Source organism: Polyodon spathula, chromosome 7 (genome assembly GCF_017654505.1).
Source record: "Polyodon spathula isolate WHYD16114869_AA chromosome 7, ASM1765450v1, whole genome shotgun sequence".
In the NCBI taxonomy this organism is placed as follows: Eukaryota; Metazoa; Chordata; class Actinopteri; order Acipenseriformes; family Polyodontidae; genus Polyodon; species Polyodon spathula.
The window spans coordinates 31,686,986-31,709,878 of NC_054540.1; the positions used below are offsets into that span (position 1 = coordinate 31,686,986).

The 22,893-nt window shown below is 40.0% G+C and overlaps 1 protein-coding gene across 3 annotated transcripts in view; it reads right to left on the bottom strand.

The window, feature by feature from the left end:
* Positions 1 to 22,893, bottom strand: part of smc1b (structural maintenance of chromosomes 1B) — a 73,643-nt gene that overhangs the window by 10,480 nt on the left and 40,270 nt on the right. Inside the window, exons 16-23 of one of the 3 annotated variants that reach the window (XM_041255288.1) lie at positions 22,073 to 22,214; positions 16,982 to 17,127; positions 16,556 to 16,703; positions 13,824 to 13,850; positions 12,617 to 12,709; positions 9,346 to 9,502; positions 8,903 to 9,057; positions 2,543 to 2,694 (exon numbers count right to left, since the gene is read on the bottom strand). In XM_041255288.1, the coding sequence (XP_041111222.1) occupies positions 2,543 to 2,694; positions 8,903 to 9,057; positions 9,346 to 9,502; positions 12,617 to 12,709; positions 13,824 to 13,850; positions 16,556 to 16,703; positions 16,982 to 17,127; positions 22,073 to 22,214 (1,020 nt within the window). Of the gene's footprint in view, positions 1 to 2,542; positions 2,695 to 8,902; positions 9,058 to 9,345; positions 9,503 to 12,616; positions 12,710 to 13,823; positions 13,851 to 16,543; positions 16,704 to 16,981; positions 17,128 to 22,072; positions 22,215 to 22,893 lie in introns of all 3 variants that reach the window. The other 2 variants (XM_041255287.1, XM_041255289.1) reach the window with 2 other exon arrangements.

The following is a 22,893-nucleotide window of genomic DNA, read 5'->3' on the forward strand; positions in this document are numbered from 1 at the left end:
TCAACTTCCCATTCAGCAAGGTATTCAACATTCCAGTACCTAATTTAGCAAATGACTTTTACCGTGTTAATTTAGTTTAGAAGTGATGTACCAAACTAATAATATCTTATCAACCTCAGTTGATTATATATTCAATTAACTCAAATGGGCTAAATAGGCTTGCAATACAAACAGTTCTTTGATCAGACGTAACTCAGTTCAGCTTTATCCGTTGCAACTGAAAAGTTATATAGTTTGTAAAAGTGTTCTTGTGGCAATTCTTCTGTATGGCTTTGCTTCAGTTTGTTTTGCGTAGATATGTGGAAACAAATACCCGCTTTTCGATTAATGGCATATCCCATTACTGATCCAGTCTCTCGTACGACGGACGGCAGGGCCCTTCCTCAGAAGATGATCTTAGTCATTATTCAGAACATTGGTTCTTCCTTGCCTTCTGTAAATTCGTGCATGTGTGCTCCCATGACTCTGTAACTTTGTTCAGAGCAGTGTGGCATCCATTTCATTCCTCCGAGCCAACTCTAGCAGGTGGACACTACTTGTGCACACCTCCTTTGCGGTCAGCATGCATGTCTGGGCAGCAGCAGCACGACTGGAAGACAGCAGCAGCTCGCAGCACTAGGAAAGTCAGTTGGATTCTCTCTTCAGCCCTGCGATTGGTTAGTCTGGTTATTTTGGGCAGTGCCTGAGTCCATGTGAAGTGTCTTTCATTGGTTGTTCTCTTACCGACGCAGCCCCTTGTTCTCCATTGGTCCGCCATTTCTCCCCCTGTTGTCTGGATTTACAACAAGGACTGTTTCTCATTTTAGTGTCAAGGTACTCAGATGTGTCTGGAAGTTGCCCTCATCAAAATACTACTGGCGCCGAAATGACTCATTCAGCGATAGGTAGTGATAAAACACTTGTCCAACAGTTAGTTTACGACTCTTTCTAAAAACATTCTTTGTCAGTGGGGGAGTTGCAGACCAGAAACCAAGAAGACACAGAGAACGGTTTAAGACTCCTCCCTGTATATTCCAATTCTGTTACTTTCATGCACAGAATGATATGATGACCCCCCTTCTGACGCTACAGGGGGCAGGTTGGCTAGATCGTATGCAGTCCTAACCGTGTTTACAATCCACCTCGATAGTCACTGTTTAAACAGGGCTTATTGGGGTACTTAGACCCGAAGCAAATAAGCAATTGCTCGGATTGCCGCCAACTGTGGGTGTGGTCAACACAATACGCCAGTGTCCTAACTGGACAGAGCGTATTGGAGCTTTCTCTCCCTGTCAGACTGGAAAGGACATGGATGAAAGGCCTCCAATTCCATTGACTGGTTGAAATGGAAAGTACAAATGCTTCTAGGGAGAAACACAAGATTAGTGTGGCGAGTAAAAAACAAACAGATTTTCGCCATTGAGAATGCTTGCATTTCACCTAGCTGCTTGGAATTTCAGTATGAATTTCAGCTCTGCTGAATGTAGGTGCTCGAATGGCAGTCTTGAAAGTGCGTTCAGAACTACACTGAGTCGCCAGCAAGGGACAAGGTCCTTTCTAGGTGGTCTTAACCTCCAAGCACCTTTCAAAAATTGTCCCGACAGGAAGTGTGCTCCTCTTGAGATTTTCAATTTTAGTATGGCAATCTGATATTTCTGACAGGTAGACGTGAAGAGATATACCCCATTCGGTAATGGTTACTTTTCGTACTTAAAAAGAAACTGGTGGGTCAGTCGGGTATTTTAAATAAGGGTTCTGTGGCAGGCTGGCGAGTGGATAGAGGCCCAGAGACAGACTGCAGTTCAAAAAAATAACTATTTTATTATAAACACAAATGAAAGGGCACAAGGGCCAAAACAAAGCAATTTAAACACCAAAAAGATAAAAAGCAAAACTTACAAAAATAACAGTTTCCAGGCTGGGCAATGCCTTCACTGGATTCAAGTTTTCTACACAACCAAAAAAACCAACCTGCTTCCTCAGCTCCCTCTCTCCAAATGAGAAGCAGAGGCCTCCTTTTATATCAGGTGGCTGGGCGCTGATTGATCGTTAATCAACCTAATCAACTAATTAACCCAGCCACCTGAACATAATAAACCCAGGCAGGTAGGGGAAGTTAACCCCATCCCTGCCAATTTAAAGGGCAGAGCTTTGCTCTGCCACAGGTTCATTTAAAAAAAAGATGTAATTTTTAAAACAAATATAAAACTGTTCTTGTTTATAAATGAGAAATAGGAATTTTAGAAATTGTATTTAAAAGGTGCATCACGGTCAAATAAATTGGATTTGAGTTGGATTCTAACTTATTTGATGTATTAAAACCAGGAGTTAACATGGTGAGTTTGAGCATGTTCCAATTTCTTTGAAGAACTTTGACAACTTGGAAGTTCTGTTTTCATGATCTAAGCTGACAACTGTAAAAACACACCTTAAGGCTTCCTGTGTGCATCTACATTGTTAATTTATAGTTTTGCTCAGAAGTAGTTTTTAATTTTAGTAAAATGATGCAATGGCTCAAAAGTCAAGTAAACCTTGCCCAAGACCCTCTTATGTTTCCTCTTACCTGTGAATAGCAAACAGCAGTGCTAACGCTGCAATTGACTTCTCCCCTCCTGACAAGTTGTCCATTGGCATAAAGCGCTTTCCTGGAGCCACACAGTTGTAGCTGATTCCCTCCAGGTAGGGCTCCTCTGGATTCTCTGGGCTGAGGAATGCCTAGCGAAGAAAACAACGTTTTATTTCAGTTAAACAGTTACAGGGAGCTCTCTGTGCTGTACATATCCAAGATGACAGGGAAAACACACACACAGTTGAAGGAATATATTGTAAGAAAGACTGTACCTAAAATGTGTTTTATGTATATAAAACAGGTTATACTACTGTCAACCATGTTTTCTGAATCATCCTTAGATCTAGTACTGCAGTACACAGCCAAATCTGTTTTTAGTCTTGCTTTCATCTCATAAGATCAAATTGATTAACTCCTTAACTGCTATAAGACGTACCTGGCACATTCTCGAAAACGTTCGCTCAGTACTGGCCAACAAAGAAACTACGTCCTTATTAAAAACATATTTAAAAAAAAAAAAAAAAAAAAAAAAACATCATGCTGAATTGCCACTATTTCACTCTGGGTCGCTATCGAGAAGCTCTTATAGAATATAGGGGGTCGGTGCTTACAACTTCATTATGTTACACAGTCTTGACTGCCTGTGAACCATTTAAATAGCCTCTGCTTAGACAGGGCTTTACCATGGGACTTCACCCCACAACAAACAAACAACACTGTTCACACTGCCTTCAACTATATGTCGTGTCAAGATAATACGCTAGTGCCCGTACAGGGCAAAGCATGTGGAGCTGTCACTCCTTGTCAGACTAGAAAGGAGGCGGATGGAAATCCTCCAATTCCACAGACTGGTTAATGTGGAATGCGGAGATGGATTTTGGCAAAAAAGCAGGATTGGTACAAAATGTAACCTTTGTCCTGGCCCCTGCAAAAATTAAGCAGGCTTTCACAATCAAAAATGCTTGCATCTCACCCACACGCTTGGTGGATGTGACTGCAAGCAAGAAAGACACTAAGCGATAGGTATTTCAGCACTGCTGAATGCAAGGGCTCAAAACGGGAACTTCATGGAGTGCCTCTAGCACCACATTAAGCCTCCAACGAGGGACAGTGTCCTTCATAGGCGGCCGAAGCTGCTAAGCTCCTTTTAAAAATTGCCCTGCCATGAAACAAGCTCCTGGGAGACGAAATCAGTTTTGATATGGCAAGCTGAAATGGCTGCCAAATTGACCTTTATACCCAGTTTCCACTAGCCATGCTTCAGTGCACCTCGGCAAGTCCGTCTGAGTGAGGAGTTTCCACTCCGGCTCAGGTACACCTCCCCGTGGACCCAAACTGGTTTCAGGCGGTACATTTTCGCAGGCCGCACCAGACAAGTCCCAACTGGTCCAGGCGGAAGTATCATTACGTTTGCATGTTATGCAACCATCAGTGTTCTTGGTTTTCACAACAATGGCGGTCGCTAGTGAGTTGAGTTATGAGAAAAAATAAATATTAAAAATAATACAACTAGAGACCTGTGCTTTACGTCTTTTTGATGATGTCGGGCAGGGTCCAACATCGGACTGGAAAGGGAAAATCATAATGTTGGACCTGGACCGACATTGGACCGCAAAGAGTTAAACCTGTTTTACTCTTGAAAAAAAAATTTAACAGCGTGCGTAAAATAAACTGCGCGTGTAAAAGTAAATTGGATCTGATGTGCCTGACAAGCGCTAAATAAATGGACCGCTAAGGGTTAAAACCAAATAATTACAAAAAGTACATCCACTACAATGCTAAACTAATGCCCTGCTCCAAAGTGTAATGCCAAACATGTCTGCTGTTCACTTCAGAGGTATCTGGGTTTTCTGGCATTGCATACAACGGTTGCTGCAGCTTCTCAGTGTGGTTGAAGCTTGACCAGTCCTCAAAGTACCTTTCCCCTTCCTGCTCACAAACGTTGTTTTTACAGTTTCAATTTTCTACATTTAAGCTATTGAAAAAGTACTAAAAAATATATATTTTAAAATACTCAGTGTTAAACATTTAATTACTTTTTTTTTAATGATTTGTATTTACAGAAGCTTTAGCAGCTGAATGAGAACATTACTTTTCATATTGAGGCGAAGACAAAATGTAGAAATACACTTTTTTTTTTAGAAGTACTTACAAAGGTGAAGCAAGCTAAAAAACGACCTACATTTATCCAGTACCTTCTGCCAATAACAACATTTTCAGCTTGTGGGCTACTTGATGGAGACAGGGGGACCTGAGGCCACCCTGGTGGTTTACATAAGCCACTACGATAGTGTTGTTCATCCAGACGAACACATATCTCCCTTGAACCGCCTGTAAAACAAGGCTAGAAACACTGGCCGCAGCTTCAAAATACCCTGCCACAGGAGGTTCTACACCTGAGGCTGAGGCTGGATGCGCTCTGTGTTGATGACCTCCCTTCTGGTGATGCTGCCCAGCGCTACACTTAAGTGCAGATGGGCAGGCTGTGTCCACCAAGAAAGTGCCTTCACACAGTGACAAGACACTGTCACCAGGCAGCCACGTTTCAATACGGGCTGAAAAACCCTGCTACCAGGCTTAGAGAGGGCACATGCGCAAGAGCCTCAAAAGGAGGATCTGGGAAGCTGCTGCCATCAGAAGTCTCTGGAATGTCACTACTATGAGCTTTGTCAAGCTGAAAAAGCTTCAGACATGCAGCTATTCTATGGATCCTGTCACCCGAGTGGACAACATGGACCTGGAGTCTGTGAGGGTGTGAGCTGGCTCTTTGCAGGATTTTTATTATTTAAATTTATTTTATTTATCACATACCTCTTTCATAGTCGTGCATAATGGTAAATCATCTCCTGATGACTCGTTTTATTACCAAAGTCCTCAATAATGCGATCCAAGTCAAAATTTTATTACTTTAACATCTCAAAAAGCTCTGCAAATGTGAGCGATATTCTTTGAGCGCTGAATGCGGAAGAGGCTATCTTGTTATTTTATGTCGGCGTTAGGTCTGTGGTGCAGTGAGACTATGTGTATTGCTCAGATCAGCCCATTTATTTTTTATTTTTTTCAGGATTCTCTTGGCTCCTATCGTTCTCACTCGGCCACTGAAAGGTTTTCTCCAGAGAAAAAAACGACTAGAGACTTGTGCTTGAAGTCTTTTTGATGTCAGACAGGGTCCGACATTGGACCGGAAATGGAAAATTGTAATGTCGGACCTGTATCGGACCTGGTCCGACATAGGACCGCAAAGGGTTAAGAATAAAATCAATCCCCATTATATGTAATAAATTAATGCAGTTACTCGTCACATGCGATTTCTGACTGTTGCCAGTTTTCTGATACAAAGCCCATCTCTTCAATGCTACAAATTTATTTGAATATCCATCAGAGTTCACTTTTTTTTTTCTCTCTCTGCATACCAAATCAGTCTGTTTTTATTGTGGAGCTACACAGCACTTCCTCGATTTCACCTGAAGAAAATGCAGGCAAAACAAAGTGAAGAGACAAGCTAAGGTAATGTAACAGTTAATCAAACAGTTTTCGACACTGATGCATTTTTTAAAATCTTTGATCTTTAGTTGTTTTTGTGCATTTTCATTTGCACGTCAACTGTGACATTAGGGCCTTATCAACCACAATATTCTGCAATTTTGAATACTGACTTTGGACACTTAATTCTGGAACTAGTAACACAAATATTTACTTTCATTAATATTTGATAATCAAAGCATCGTTAAATCAGTTTCACATGTTGTTGTTTTGGTTCCGAAGGCAATTCTCACTCTTCATGTCCAGACAAAAATAATTACCTACTCTCACAAAGCTAAATTTAGATTCTAGCTTTAAACTCAGAAAGATAATTGCCCTGTAAAACCCATATAACTCACATACAACAAACAGTTACTAAAGTGTTCATTAACTCAAAGCATGAATTGAAAGCAACAATACTTATCGTATCTCAAACAAAACGTTAATTTTATTTTAAGGCCTGCTTATTCAAGTTCACAATAGGATAAAAACACTACGTGTTGAATATATAACAGACTTTTTCCAGCTGGTCTGTATCTCATCAACACAGGCGTGCAAAGGCTTTCCTGCAGGCAAGGAAAGCTCAAATTCCGGGTCTATCTTCCTTGCTTTGCGTCTCCACACCAGGGGACAAAAGAAATGTTTTTGCAAAAACAAGAGTCCTTAACTAAATTTAGGTATTCCTCTGAAACAGCAAATCCTCCACACAACGTGCACTCTTCGTCTGAGTATATCTGGGATATTCCACCACAGATTCCAGCACTGCTAGGTTAATAACAGACTGAATATATTTCAGTCTCTGTCGACTTCAAATGATATTTCCTACGATCTTCCTCCGGCGATCACTGGGATTAAGTTTGACATTTGATTCCAAGTATTTATGCCGCGGACTCCCACACCAAGGCAAACACTGGGGTTGTTATCCCGTATCAGAGTTTTCCGAAAACAGCATCTCTATTCAAGCTGATCGCAGGCTGCGGGTCTTCAAAATGTCAAAGATCAGAGACTTGTTCTGTGTGTCAGGGAGCCCCGTGCTCGTCCTTTTCTACTCCTGTCTTCACCTCGGTGATTGGATAGTTTATTTATTTGGAGTTGTGCCCGAATCCACGTGGGGCGTTTTCCCATTGGCTGTTCTCGTTCCAAGACGGCCCAGTGTTCTCAATTGGTCCACTGTTTTGCCAGTCAGCTGGATTTATGAGGTCGACTGTTCCCTGTTCGTGGTGTCAAAGCATTCAAAACCGTCTTGTTTTTACCTTGTGGAAGACCTCCTGGCGCCACAGGAATTATTCAACGATGGTGAAGATAAATCACTTCTCCAGTATTTAGTTTACGACTCTTTTTAAAAGCATTCTGTCAGTGGCAGAGTTCGTGACAAGAAACCAAGCAGACAGAGAATGGCTTAGGACCCCCCTGTATATTCCATTTCTATTAATTTCATAAACAGAATTCTGTTATGACCCAACCTGACACTACACGAGCCTGACCCGAAAATTACATTTTCTGACCCCCACTCTAAACGCAAACAGAGAAAAAGTTCACATTCCGACCCGAACCCAACCTACTTTGCAGGTCATCTGCAGGCAACCACAGGTACCCGACTCCACATACGGCATCCCCATTACGCCTGCAAAGTGAAAGCACAGCTCACATGACCTACCTCATATACAATGTCTACTTAACTCAATCAAATGTTGCAAACAGCAGCGCTCCTGTCATAAACCCGACATTTTGATAGATGAAAAATAGTTCTATTTTTAGATCTGTGATGAAGCTTCGAAGATACGAGGATTCGCTCCGTGTGGGCACTTTGCACACACTGTGTCGGTCACCAGACACCCCCGATTTTATTTTTTCATTTCTACATAAATCATATACAAGCTCTTTTTTATATGTATTTACTCATTAATTTATTTAATAATTTATGCATGTATTGGTTCTTTCATTTCCATTGCAGTTGTACACAATTTTTGCAATGTGGTGAAATCATGGTTGTGTCGAGTAGAATAACTACAGGTACAATAATTAACCCTTTGTAGTATGAACGTACCAGTACGTTCTGCAACTTTAAACTTGAATTACTGAGCCTACAAAACCCCTGATCACACTAGATTTCCGTAACACTTTTTCTTTGTCCCTTGCGCCTTCTGCCAGATATTGACTGAATTACATATAATTATCCCAGTCACAAAAATGTCAACAGTGTTTGTAATCAGCAAAAACTGCTGTGAGAAAAAAGTATTAGTAATAACACTGAATTCAGATTTAAATTCAAATACATACAATTCTTTCACTGAATCGGATGTCAGCAAGTGTGTCAGTGAAGACATAAGTGAAGAATATTTACCATCAACATCAAGTGACAGCGAAGAGGCAGCACCAAGCCCTGTGTGTTGCTTTATGCTTCAAGGAGCATCATACGCTGAAGCCTTAGACACTCTCAGTCCCTCCGCCCCCACGACCAGTTTACCCGGATATGATTTATTCATGTCTCTCTCTCACTCTCTCTCTAGTTCAGCCTTTTTTTGTTAGGACATGTTGTTGGGGTTGTTCCTCCCCAGTGTTTATTGGCTAAATGTTATTTTTTAGTCAAAACTTTTCCTTAGGACTAAATAAAAAAATATATGTATTGGTTTTATTTATTTACGGTAAAAATAATTTGTCTGTATTTTGTCAGTATTCATTACATACATACAAATGTAGCTTTCAGCTGGTTTGTACACTGTACTCGTAATAATCAAGCGCATGCAGTAGATAGAAAAAAAAATCTTTAAAAAAAAAGAGAAAATAAATGCTGGGCTAATTAGTCATTTCTAATGCAAGAGAAATACCCACCTGAGCACTGGTGTTTCTGCAGAGCTGTTTGTAGATCTGGTCAATGGCTACAGAGATGTGCTCAAAACATGCACTAAACAGCTGGTATCTTTTGGCTTTGATCTGCTCAAATTCCTGCCTACACTGCCTTGCTCTTCTCCTACTGGCATCAAAAGCTACAAAAGAGTAAGACACAATGTGGGGGTGGGCATTGTCCAGCAGTTAAACTATATAAAACAAATGTATGATTCATCACATATCACATTGTTAACAAAAGTTGTGGTTAACTGCCAAATCACTGTGTAACCCCCATACTTTAAGTGCTTTATTAAAAGGAACACTAATCAATTATTTAAACTATTTCCTTACTACGTATTACTGTTGTATTACTGTGAAATGTGATTTCTTAATTTTAATTTTCAAATTTTTTTAATATATAAAAGAGTTTTTTTTTTTTTTTTTACCGTCCACGGCCCCATGAAACTTGTCTTTGACTTGCCATATCTTCTCTAGGGCTTTCATGTTTGGAGCAGTGGCTCTCTGTAAAACACTTTCCTGTGTTGTAATTGTCTGTTGGAGTCTGTTTAGCTGAGCCTCAACCTCATCTTCACTTCTTAGATCCTATTGTAAAAAAACAAGTATGTCAGTAACATACTGTACACCCCCCACCAAAGCTGTAAATTCACAATTACAGCAAATCAGTATGATGAAAAAGTTGTTTACTATGACATACTTCAACAGTATAGAAAACTAATTACCAAGTGTAATGACAATTTTATAAGTGATTATCCACGATATAAAAAAGAAAAAATGTAGACGGTGGATGAACGGACACACAGACATCTATTTATCCCAAGAATCTAATATTCAATACCATGCTAAATTACGTTAATACCACGTTTCACAAAAGAATAAGTGGTTCTCCAGATAGATGCAAAGATGTGCGACATAGACATGGACAGATGTACGTCCAAGTCAGACCCCCACCCCATCATCAGAATCTGACATTGTCAATAGCTGATGGTAAATAATGTTAACACCAAGTTTCATGACAACTGCATACGCGGTTTTTCAGCTATATGGATAAATATGTGAAGTATGACATATATACAATATAAACGTACATACAACTCCCTCCAATACATCCCCAGTGGAGGGTAATAACAGGCCAGAACTTTACAAAGGAAACACAGAAGCAGCAAGAAATGTGTGAGGTAATCAAAGAGATGGTGTTGTAAGCAGGTAGTCGTGTATAAAATATATATTCTTATAATGAAGTAGTCAAAAATAAGATGAGCCATCTTGTGCTGTTAGGGAAGGAGAACTGCAAAGCAAAGTTTTGGGAAATGAAATGTTTTATGATAAGCGACTTCTTAAAAATCATAAACATTGTAATTTTAACATTAACAAGATTTCTATTTAACATAGAAAGTGTTCAAATGATGCTGTAGTGCTCTATGCATGGATGATATACAGTGCCGTGAAAAAGTATTTGCCTGTCTGATTTTCTGCATATTTGACAACAAATGTTATCAGATCTTCAACCAAAATGTAATATTAGATAAAACGGACCTGAGTTAACAAATAACACAAAATTGATACTTATTTCATTTATTTATTAGAGAAAGTTATGCAGCACACAATTCCCCCGTGTGAAAAAGTAAATCACCCCCTCAGACTCAATAACAGGTTACGCCACATTTAGCAGCAATAACTGCAACCAAGTGCTTCCTGTAGTTATTGATCAGTCTCTCACAGCACCGTGGAGGAATTTTGGCTCACTCTTTCATGCAGAACTGCTCACTGACATTTATGGGTTTTCAAGCATAAACTGCTCGTTTCAGGTCCTGCCACAACATCTCAATGGAGTTTAGGTCTGGACTTTGACTAGGCCATTCCAAAACTTACATTACATGTTCTTCAACCATTCTGATGTAGACTTGCTTCTGTGTTTCGGATCATTGTCTTGCTGCATGACCCAGCTGCACGACGGCTTCAACTCATGGATGGTTGGCCTGACATTCTCCTGTAGAATTCTCTGACACAGCAGAATTCATGGTTCCTTCAATGATGATAAGTCTTCCAGGTCCTGATGCAGGAAAGCCTCCCCAAATCATGACACTACCACCACCATGCTTGACCGTTAATATGAGGTTCTTACTGTGGAATGCAGTGTTTGGTTTTCGCCAGACATAACGGGGCCCATGTTGGCCAAAATGTTCCACTTTTGACTCATCTGTCCATAGAACATTCTTCCAGAACTCTTGAGGATCATCCAGGTGCTTTTTGGCAAACTTGAGACGAGCATTCATGTTCTTCTTAGTGAGCAGTGGTTTCCGCCTTGCTACTCTGCCATGAATCCCATTTTTGCCCAGTGTCTTTCTGATGGTGGAGTCATAAACACTGACCTTAGCCGAGGCGAGAGAGGTCTGCAGATCCCTAGATGGTCTAGGGTTCTTTGTGACTTCCTGGATGATTTTACGCCTTGCTCTTGGTGAGATTTTGGCAGGACGGCCACTCCTGGGAAGATTCACTACTGTCCCAAACTTTCTCCATTTGGGCAATATGGCTCTGACTGAGGTTTGGTGGCGCCCCAGAGCCTTAGAAATGGCTTTGTAACCCTTTCCAGACTGCTAGGCATCAATAACTTTTTTCCCGGAGGTCTTCAGGAATTTTGTTTCAGTTAACTAGGGGGGCAATAACTTTTTCACACCTGAAGATTGCATGTTTGATTACCTTGCACACCAAACAAATGCAAGACGCACCAAACTTTGGTGTCATTTTTTCTCTCAGGCTCACTCTATATACTACTACAACCCACAAAAAGATCTGACCAAACCCAATGTGAAAAAATGCAGAAAATCAGACAGGGGGCAAATAGTTTTTCACAGTACTGTATGTGCTTAAGATGCACGGCAATGATGACAAATCGCAAATATTTCACTTTATATACTTTCTAGTTCCTGGGCAACTGTCTGATTGTCATACCCTGCTATTGCTATTACCTGGAAAGGTCTAATTTTTGCTCGCTCTCTTGACATGCATACACCTCTCTAACTGGATGATTTACCACTTGTTTCATGTTATGTAAATGAGCTTTTATTCTGAATTTAAAACCTTGCTCAGTGTGTGCAATATGGTGGCATTTGTTGCATGTTCTCCCAGTGTGGACTACTCCATAAAGCTCAACATCTTGAAAGTTTAGACCACCATTGGCCTTAATTCCAGTTTTGTTAAAGCCTTGAGAATCACATTTTCAGTCATTCATTAAAAGACAATTAAGTAGGATGCTATACTGTGGTAAGTTGTATTACAATTGATGCATATATAATCGTAAGAATTGATCTTAGCATTTCAGTATTGTTTAACAATATTGTTATTGCACAGTAGATAATAAAAAAGGAACAATACACACAATGAGTAATTATAGCAGAGCTTTCCTTAATATATTTCTACAAATATTATGAATCCTCAATTTCAAAAAGACAAAAACTACATAACATTCCATTTATACACTTATATAAGATATATACTAGGTGATCTTATATTGTTACTCTATATGCTACTGGGGATGAGGTGCTGGTGTACGTAATTTGGAAAGGGTTCAGTGGGAGTTTTTATTTATTTTTTAAACAAGTCCTAAAAATATGGATGAATAATATATGTCCAATTAATTATAGGTTATATGTCCAACTATTAATTATAGGTTCTCACTAAAAATAACTTTTTTTTTACCTTAAGTTCTTGAGACAGATCACTGTAGTCTATCTGAAACTGTCCTTCACGTTCGTAAATACCTGCTGTAGTGTCTGTGCTTTCAGTATCAAGCTGCAGAAAAGGATACAGAGAACTGTTCAGTTTGTATGTTTAGGTTCACTATGACTACCTCCTATTTCAACACATCCCAGGCAACTTTATACCAGCCCTGGACATTTGGACATTTATTATGGAGACCTTGATACATACATACATACATACATACATTTTAAAAATGTGTTCTAGAGAATGAAATACAGTATTTGCATAATAATTTACAACTTTGTAACCAACTATGAATTATGAATAACATTCTAGACCAAGAAAACTTAATTCACAGAGAAGCAAGTGATGGTGGGGGGAAGGGGGATTGTACTAGGACCTGTAAAACCTGTCAAAAACAGGTATCACAGGACCGGAAAACTGTACCAGATTAGATAGTGTGCTGGATTAGTTACTGTAAAAACACTGAATATTGAACCAAAAAAAAGAGCCAATTTGAATGTTTGAAACTACTTTATTACTGTATATACACTGTATAATAAACACAGCAATGTCTCAGCGAACTTCATAAAACGTCATAAAATCTTTACCTGTTATTAGCACAAACCTGTTTAAAACATTCCCATAGAAAGACGTTCACTTGTTCGTACTATACCCGCATGTGAGATTCAGGTGCTTTCTGCTGGCATTCAGGTTTTCCCAAATGTTGCTTTTAAGTAGGCGTCTTTTCAGAATATCTGAAACATTTTGCCTTGTGATTTGGAATTTGCTTGGCTTTTTTTTTTGTTGTTTTTTTTTTTAAAGTTACACTTTTTTGATTAGGGCAAATTGTCTTTCAAGAGATGACTCGTGGATGTTTAGAAATTTTATTTTCTGTTCAACGACTGCACAATTCAGAATGGCAGCAGCAGGCTTGAGTATATCTGCAACAAATTGCTGCTTTTTTATATCAGTTTTAAACTCAGAAAAAAAAAAAATCGCATGATCTGGTGCCGGATTGTGGTTAGATTTACACTGATTTTAGACTTACGGCCCTTTCATACCTAGTTCGTTAGGCGAAGATAATTTGCATAATTTCGGTTTGCTTTGGTAAGTGAGAAATGTCAAAAATATTTGTTTTGCATCAAAGTGCGTACCAAACAACGAGACTAGGATTCACCTGCAATGGTGGTCTCGGCTCGACTGAGGAGGAACTCGAATTTGTTTCCCCCTCATAGTCGGGCAGTGTATAACCAATCGCGTTAGAATTCACAACGCAGCACAAACCGAACCAACTGGTGGTTATGTCATGCATAACCCACAGTATACATGAGCCAAGTTACCAAAAGAAAGTAGGCACATATACAGTGCCTATAGGAAGTATTCACCCCACTTGTACTTTTTCAGTTGGTTGTGTTACAACCTGAAATCTGGGAAATGGGATTTTTTTTTTCCATTTGATTTAAACAACCTACTCAACACTTTCAATGTGTGAAAAAATGGGGGTGGACGGACAAATCAATAAAAAAATAAAAACCTGAAAAGTCTTCAATAGATAAGTATTCACCCCCTTTGCTATGACACTCCTAAATAAGCTCAGGTGCAACCAACTGCCTTCAGAATTCACAAAATAAGTTAAATGGAGTCCATCTGTGTGCAATAAAAGTTGTTACCATGATTTCAAATTAACTACATCTGTCCCTGTAAGGTCCCACAGTTGGGTAATGCATTCAAAGCAAAGATACTACCATGAAGACCAAGGAGCTTTCAAAACAACTCTGGGATAAAGTTGTGGAAAGGCACAGATCAGGGGAGAGGTATAAAAAGATTTCAAAGACATTGAATATCCCTTGGAGCAGTCAAGTCGATCATCAAGAAGTGGAATGTATAAGGCACCACCCAGAATCTGCTTGGAACAGTCCGTCCTCCCAAAATGAGCAGCCGGGCAAGAAGGGCACTGGTCACAGAAGCCACCAAGAGGCCAATGACAACTCTGAAAGACCTACTGCGTTCCACAGCTGAGATGGGAGAAACTGTCCATGTGTCAACAATAGCTGAGGTACTCCATAAATCTGGCTGGTATGGAAAAGCAGCAAGAATGAAGCCATTTCTGAAAAAAGCCCATGTAAAATCCCGCTTGGAATTTGCAAAAAGGCATGTGGGAGACTCTGAAAAGATGTGGAAAAAGATTGTGTGGTCCAATTAAACAAAAACTGAACTATTTGGCCTAAATGCAAAGCGTTATGTCTGGTGCAAACCCAACACAGCACCCAGGTAACACAATCCCTACTGTGAAGCAAGGTGGTGGCAGCATCATGCTATGGGGATGCTTTTCATCGGCAGGGACTGGGAAGCTTGTCAGGGTAGAGGGCAAAATGAATGGAGCTAAATGCAGGGAAATCCTTGAGGAAAACCTGTTTCAGTCTTCTAAAGACCTAAGACTGGGACCTTTCAGCAGGACAATGACACCAAGCACACAGCCAAAGTGACACTGGAGTGGCTTAAAAACAAGAAAGTGAATGTCCTAGTGGCCCAGTCAAAGCCCAGTCTTGAATCCGATTGAGAATACGTGGCAAGGCTTGAAGATTGCTATCCACCAACGATCCTCATCCAACTTGACAGAGCTTGAACAATTTTGCAAAGAATGGGCAAATATTGCATGATCCAGATGTGCAAACCTGGTAGAGACTTACCCCAAAAGACTCACCGCTGTAATTGCTGCCAAAGGTGGTTCTACCAAGTACTGACTCGGGGGTGACTACTTATCTAACCAAGACATTTCTGTTTCAAAATAGAAAATTATTTGCCTCTTCAAAATGCTGAGTAGATTGTGTAAATCAAAGGAAAAAAGTCCCATTTAAATGCATCAAGATTTCAGGTTGTAACATAACTGTGAAAATGTCCAAGGCGGGGTGAATACTTACTATAGGCATTGTACCGTTTCTCATATGAGGCTCCGTTTCAGACTAAGTGTGCCAATGCAGAGGGAGACCAAAGTCATTTATATATGCAACATCTAAAAAAATTAATACAATATAAAATATGTAGAAAGACTGTTCACATATACAGCCTCAATGGTTTTACTAAGACAGGAATTAACTGATATAATTTAACGTGCATGTACATTTTTTGCTATATAAATTGGGCTTGAAGTTTTTGGGTTTTATGTTTGATCACGTGATGTCCCTTTAAACCTATTTTGGGATGATTCTCTTTCTTAAACTCCAAAAAGGCTGTTAATTACAAAACATTGTGCCTTGTTTGTACCTTCATATCTTGATTGAACCTCTGAACCTGTTTTGCCTTATTTTTTTTTATTTCAAAACAGAGCTGACAAATTAAATCATTTATCATACTTTTAACTACAGTTTGTTTGACATTTTCTGGTAGGAATCCAATCAAAGCAGAAGGGCAACATTTCAGTTTGCTTTCAAGTGAATTTGAAATCACAGGTTTTACTGTAGATATTGACTAACTTCTAAAGGTAAAACTTAAAAAAGATAAGAATCTAAGTCAAGTAGAAAAGCTTTTTTTTTTTCTTTTTCTATCAGTTTAAAACTTAAAGGCTGAAATAAAACAAAAAAGTTTCAATTTAATACAGCCAAAAAAAAAAAAATTATAATCTTGATCATTGATTATGCACTTTCTGGTACTGAAAACAATGACTGTAAAGAAATTACAAAACTCTTAAATAAGAACACTTTACGTTACATTTACATTTTTTCAACTTTCAATCAATACACAGTTCTTTTCCTTTCCGTTCTCTCAAATTAACACATCTCCCATGATGCAACTTTTGCCTGTTTAGCTGACCCTCACTGACACAACTCTATAGTGAATTATGTTCCAACATGGCCATCACTGCGAGATTAGAATTAGACTATAAATCAATGACCTTCATAACTGTTAACACTTGGGTAATACTAATACCTGTACTTCACTGATTTCATCCAGTGATCCAGATAGAAGAGTTATTTGAAGACCCAGAATTTTGCATGCCAGTAAGAGATTGTGTCTTTCCATTTTTTTCTGCTCCAAGGCAGTTTCCAAGGATATGGACTGCTTCTGCAGCTTTCCTAATTCCCTGAAATGATTGTTCAGATAGACAAGACATGCACCTTTCTTGTAATTCTAGCATCTATGTTGACTTACAGTCAGCATAGCCAAAAAAATAAATAAAATGGGCATAGATATACATATACCACTAGAGTGGTTAGGATTTGTGGTGGAGTTCTCCTTTCTATACTACTGTACTAGAGTGATATGCAGTTAAAAAACTATCTGTCATAGAGTTGTATACTGGTCTGCTGTGTTGAAAGGGTAATGCACAGAAAAGGTTTAAAATGTCCTCCTTAACCTCACCTGGAGATCACCAGCAATTCCTTTGTGTTTTTTTCAAGCTCTTTTTTTGCATCATCTGCTTCAGATTTTTTGGTCAGCAATCTGTTTTTGAGTACCTGCTGCTCAGCCATGGCTCTGTCCACAGCTTTTAATAGACTCTCTTCCTCCTACAATATGGAAAAATAGGACACACTCCTAACTGATGGACATTCTGACATTTTAAATGATACTGCTTAAGAACAATGGTGCCCTGATTATGCAGTTCATGCAATAACAGTCTTCTGCTACAGTGCCAACACCTTTCAAGCAGTATTGCAAAGTGGTCAACTGACTTTATAACCAACCTGCATAACATTTTCCATAGGTACACAATATTACTCCTGTCCACTGTCAAGCAGTATGGTTTTCATCTTAATCCTAATCCTGTCTGTTTCCAAAAAAATTACAAAAAAATAAAAAATAAAATAAATTTGGACAAGTAAAAATCTAAGTGTGACCTAGGGGTGAGTCGGCATACCGGTTTAAGTACATTACAGGATAGACACCATTCCTGTTGTGCTGCACTGCACTACTGTAATTACAGGTTAATGCTCATGTCATGAACAAAGTGAAGGAAAATGTCACTTTCATTTGAACTTCTTTTCATTTAACATCCTGTACAAAACAAGTCTCAAATACTGCTCTGCTTTCTCATTTAGCCTAGCACTTGAAGTTCAATGTGGAGGGTAAGATATTCTTCAGCATTGTGGTACAAAGGTTGTCAACTTCATACAGAAAGCTGATACCCAGTCTTTCCAGGATGTTTGGAGCATGTTAGTGTGATCAGGCAACAGATTTAGTCTGCAAAAAAGGAGAAGCTCCATGTAACATTCTTGAATTTAGCTAACGTATATGGTTCAGTGCCACATTAGCTCCTCTGTGCTGCATTTTACTTCTTCAGCAAACTCGTACTATAACAGGGTTAGGGAAAGCCTACTTCGGGGACTTAAAGTTCTGTTTACTCCAGAGTTTACCACTAATCGGCAGTTTCTCAAAGTCTGAATCATCGCAGGTTGTACCATTTCTCTCTAGCTAAGGAAATCAAGTGCCTAAGGCTCAGCTGGAAATGACACTGATGGAATTGGGTGACAAGTGTGTGAGGGTTGTAGCATCCGTAGTGAGTATTAGGAGAAAGTGGGCAGCAAAGGACGTGGTTGAAGAGCAAAGGCTGCCCTTCGTATCAGTGATGTCATGGCACAAGTACAACAGGAAAGAGGAGACCTTGGTCTCAATTCAGATCCCCGAGACGACAAAAAGCAGCTCCAGCTAAATAGAATGAAGTTGGTAGTTACTGAATAAAAAACGGTAAACAGTAAGAGAGGATGAGGTGTGTCAAACCGGTGTCCCAGGACAAGCAGGGAGAATGGATGAGCTGAGAGAGGATGTGGAACAGCAAACAGCAAAGCACATTCTTACAGGATAAAAGGGGACTGAACTAGAGAACAATACAACCGCTATAGGTACACCCCCAGTGCTTTGGCATAATACAGTGCCATGAAAAAGTATTTGCCCACTGTCTGATTTTCTGCATTTTTGCACATTTTTCACATTGAATTTGGTCAGATCTTTTTTGTGGGTTGTAGTAGTATTTCTGAGAGAAAAAATGACACCAAAGTTTGGGGCTCTTTCATTTGTTTGGTGTGCAAGGTAATCAAACATGCAATCTTCAGGTGTGAAAAAGTTATTGCCCCTCTAGTTAACTCAACCCAATTAAAGGGATAATTAGGGTCAGCTGTTTGAATACTTTGGTTAACAATCAGGCCTGATTTGGACCTGCCCTGCCCAATATAAATCTGACTAACTTTGGCCCTTACCATCAGAGTGAATTTGTCAGCACACAGGTTCTAGAGGCACACCGTGGCACGATCAAAAGAAATTATTGAAGACATCCGGAAAAAAGTTGTTGATGCCTATCAGTCTGGAAAGCATTACAAAGCCATTTCTAAAGCTCTGGGGCTCCACCAAACCACAATCAGAGCCATATTGCCCAAATGGAGAAAGTTTGGGACAGTAATGAATTTTTCCAGGAGTGGCCGTCCTGCCAAAATCTCACCAAGAGCTAGGCGTAAAATCATCCAGGAAGTCACAAAGAACCCTAGAACTACATCCAGGGATCTGCAGGCCTCTCTTGCCTCGGCTAAGGTCAGTGTTCATAACTCCACCATCAGAAAGACACTGGGCAAAAATGGGATTCATGGCAGAGTAGCAAGGCGGAAACCACTGCTCACTTAGAAGAACATGAATGCTCATCTCAAGTTTGCCAAAAAGCACCTGGATGGTCCTTAAGAGTTCTGGAACAAAATGTTCTATGGACAGATGAGTCAAAAGTGGAAAATTTTGGCCAACATGGGCCCCGTTATGTCTGGCGAAAACCAAACACTGCATTCCACAGTAAGAACCTCATATTAACGGTCAAGCGTGGTGGTGGTAGTGTAATGATTTGGGGAGGCTTTGCTTTATCAGGACTTGGACAACTTGCCATCATTGAAGGAACCATGAATTCTGCTCTGTATCAGAGAATTCTACAGGAGAATGTCAGGCCAACCGTCCGCGAGTTGAAGCCGTCGCGCAGCTGGGTCATGCAGCAAGACAATGATCCGAAACACAGAAGCAAGTCTACATCAGAATGGTTGAAGAACATGTAATGTAAGTTTTGGAATGGCCTAGTCAAAGTCCAGACCTAAACTCCATTGAGATGTTGTGGCAGGACCTGAAACGAGCAGTTTATGCTTGAAAACCCACAAATGTCACTGAGTTGAAGCAGTTCTGCATGAAAGAGTGGGCCAAAATTCCTCCACGGCGTTGTGAGAGACTGATCAATAACTACAGGAAGCGTTTGGTTGCAGTTATTGCTGCTAAAGGTGGCGTAACCAGTTATTAAGTCTAAGGGGGCGATTACTTTTTCACACGGGGGCATTGTGTGTTGCATAACTTTCTTTAATAAATGAAATAAGTATCAAAATTTTGTGTTATTTGTTCACTCCGGGTCCCTTTTATCTAATATTAGATTTTGGTTGTAGATCTGATAACATTTGGTGTCAAAAATAAGTAAAAATGCTGAAAATCAGACAGGGGGCAAATACTTTTTCACGGCACTGTATACCCTGCTCCAATGCCCAGCAGAGGCACCATATAGAGTAGTTAAGTATACGATTTGGCAGTAGATTTGCCCACACCCAAGGGCATAAAGGACTGCACGCACAGAACTCAGCATAATTTTTCCTTCAAGCCTGCTACGATATTTCAAGGAACCTGGGTTATGGTAAGGGCAAGATTGCTGCAAGACCGGAGTGCTACAAGGCTAAGCCGAGCCTGCCTTGTGAGTTACCATTCGGGACCCCAGTAACAAGCAGGGCTACAAAGTTGAGGGAGAAACTCGCCTCTATGCCTGTGTTGTAATGGTTGACTAGGAAGCCCTTAACACCCTAGTTCCAAAGCCAGGATTCTGAGGATCCACAACATTCAATCTGTAGAACCTAGTAAAGATATGGGGAGTAGCCCACACCACTGTATTCCAAATGTCCTTGACAGATGCACCCTGGAATAAATCCCATAAAGTTGTCATGCCCCTCGTAGAATGGCAGTGAGCTTTTCTGGAGGGAGCAACTTGGCTCGCCCGCAGGCAGTCGACTATCTGCTATCCATTTGGACAGTCTCTGTTTAGACAGGGCTTGACCAAGGGACATAGCCGCAAAGCAGACAAATTGTTTGGACTGCCTCTAACTTTTCATCCTGTCAACGTAATATTCTAGTGTCCACACAGGATACAGTGTATGGAGCTGCCACGCTCTGTCAGACCGGAGAGAAGGTGGATGGAAAGCCTCCAATTCCACAGACTGGTTGACATGAAATTCCATCTTCGGCAAAAAAGCAAGATTGGTTGGAGCGTAACCTTTGTCCTGGCTTCTGCAAAAATTAAGCAGGATTTCGCAATTGAAAATGTCCACATCTCACTAACCCCCTTTGTGGAAGTGATTGGCAAGAAAGCTGCTTTCAGCTCAGCTGAACGCAAGGGTTCAGATGGAGGCTTCTTGAGTACATCAAGCACCACGTTAAGCCTCCAGCAAAAATCTTTCATAGGCAGCCGAAGCCACTGAGCTCCTTTCAAAAATTGCCAGGCCAGGAACTGAGCTTCTGGGGGAGACAGAGTCAATTTTGACATGGCAAGCTGAAAAAGCTGCCAGATAGACCTTTAATGTAGAGGGGGATTTCCCTTTGTCAAACATGCCCTGCAAAAATTTGCTGTACAACTGCCATGGGACAGGTCGTGGGGTCGAATCCCAGAGGAAGGCACCACGTCTGAAAGATGTCCCACTTTTACCCATACGTGGCATTGGCATTTTGCAGGGTGTCAATAACCCAATAACACTCATGTTATGGAGAACCAGACAGGACAGTGGGTCAATTCCTAGGAGGCAAAGAGATCTATCTCTGCTCTCCTGAATCTCTCCCAAGACTACAAATGACCCTAACCCTAACCTAAGCAAATGACGCATTGACGCAAATGACGTGTATTACGTAGTGCACAAAATTGATGATTGGTTAACTCCAATGTCTTTGCACACTGCCCGCCTTCTAAAAGCCATTTTCTGTATGTAGAAAGAAAGAAAGTAGTGAACGTTTGACATTATTTAAAACATGTTGCCAAATCCCATGTTTATCGATTTAAAAAGTTAACCCTTCTAAATGGGTCTTCAGGGGTGTTTTTTCGGTTATTATCGAAAACTTCAAGCACTAACTATGTCTCAATCCTAAAATTCTAGGTGATGCTAAACTTTTGGCCATAGCTGTAGTATAGAGTCTGGAGTTAGGGTTCCACGTTCAATATATAAACATAAAATATATAATAATTCTACCAATTAAATAACTAAATGCAAAACACAAAAATCCATGTTTATGCATCTGTTTTGTATTTGCTTCATTTTATAATTTGCATGATTTATCACGTGACATTAAGGTTACCATGGTATTTTATTGACTTATCATAGATTGGAATTTTATACTGTCCCATCCATAGTATGACCTCCCTAACAGGCACTTCCCATTACTGGGGATGGTAAAGGAAATCCTTACCTTCTTTTGCTCAGCAATTTTTTTCTCTTCTTTGTTAATCGTCTCATCCCATTTTTGAATTTTTTTCCTCTCCTTGTCAAGTTGGCTGCGCTCGTACTCCACTTGGGTGCTTAGTCTTGACTTCTGGGTCTCAAACCTCAGCCTAGTGGAATACATACATAAACTATAACCCCAAGTAAATATAAAAATGTTTATAAAAAATAAAACAGAAAAATAAAATTTAAAAAAAAAATCGCCAAGTATGCAACACCAGCAACAAACAGAAATGTTTGCAATTTGATAAGATGATGGCTAAATCAAAGAGATGCTAGAGATGCAGTACTATGCATTGCCTTTTAAACCTGTTTTACTGTGGGGGGGGGGGGGGGGGGGGGGGGGGGGGGGGGGGGGGGGTGGGGGGGGGGGGGGGGGGGGAATTTAACAGCACGTGTAAAAATAAAAATTGGACCTGACGCACCAGACAGGTGCTGAATAAATGGACTGCTAACGGTTAAAGGAAGAGCGCTGCTGATTTAAGAAGATGTATTTGAAGACTTACATCTGAAAGTTAACATGCATGCTACAGTATCGCATTCAGAGGAAGCATACGACAAATTTAGCAGTTTCAAAATTATATGTGTAGTTGCTGCTAATAGGTACCAATGAGGACTAGGGGTGTGCCGATTCATCGATTTGAACCACAATACGATTATTGATACAGTGACCCCCCTATATTGTACACTGCAATTTTTTTTTTTTTTTAATTAAATGTGAGATTACAAAGTGTGCCCTAAGATTTAGCTTTGGTGTCTTTATTGAAAAAGTTATTATCATAACTCTGG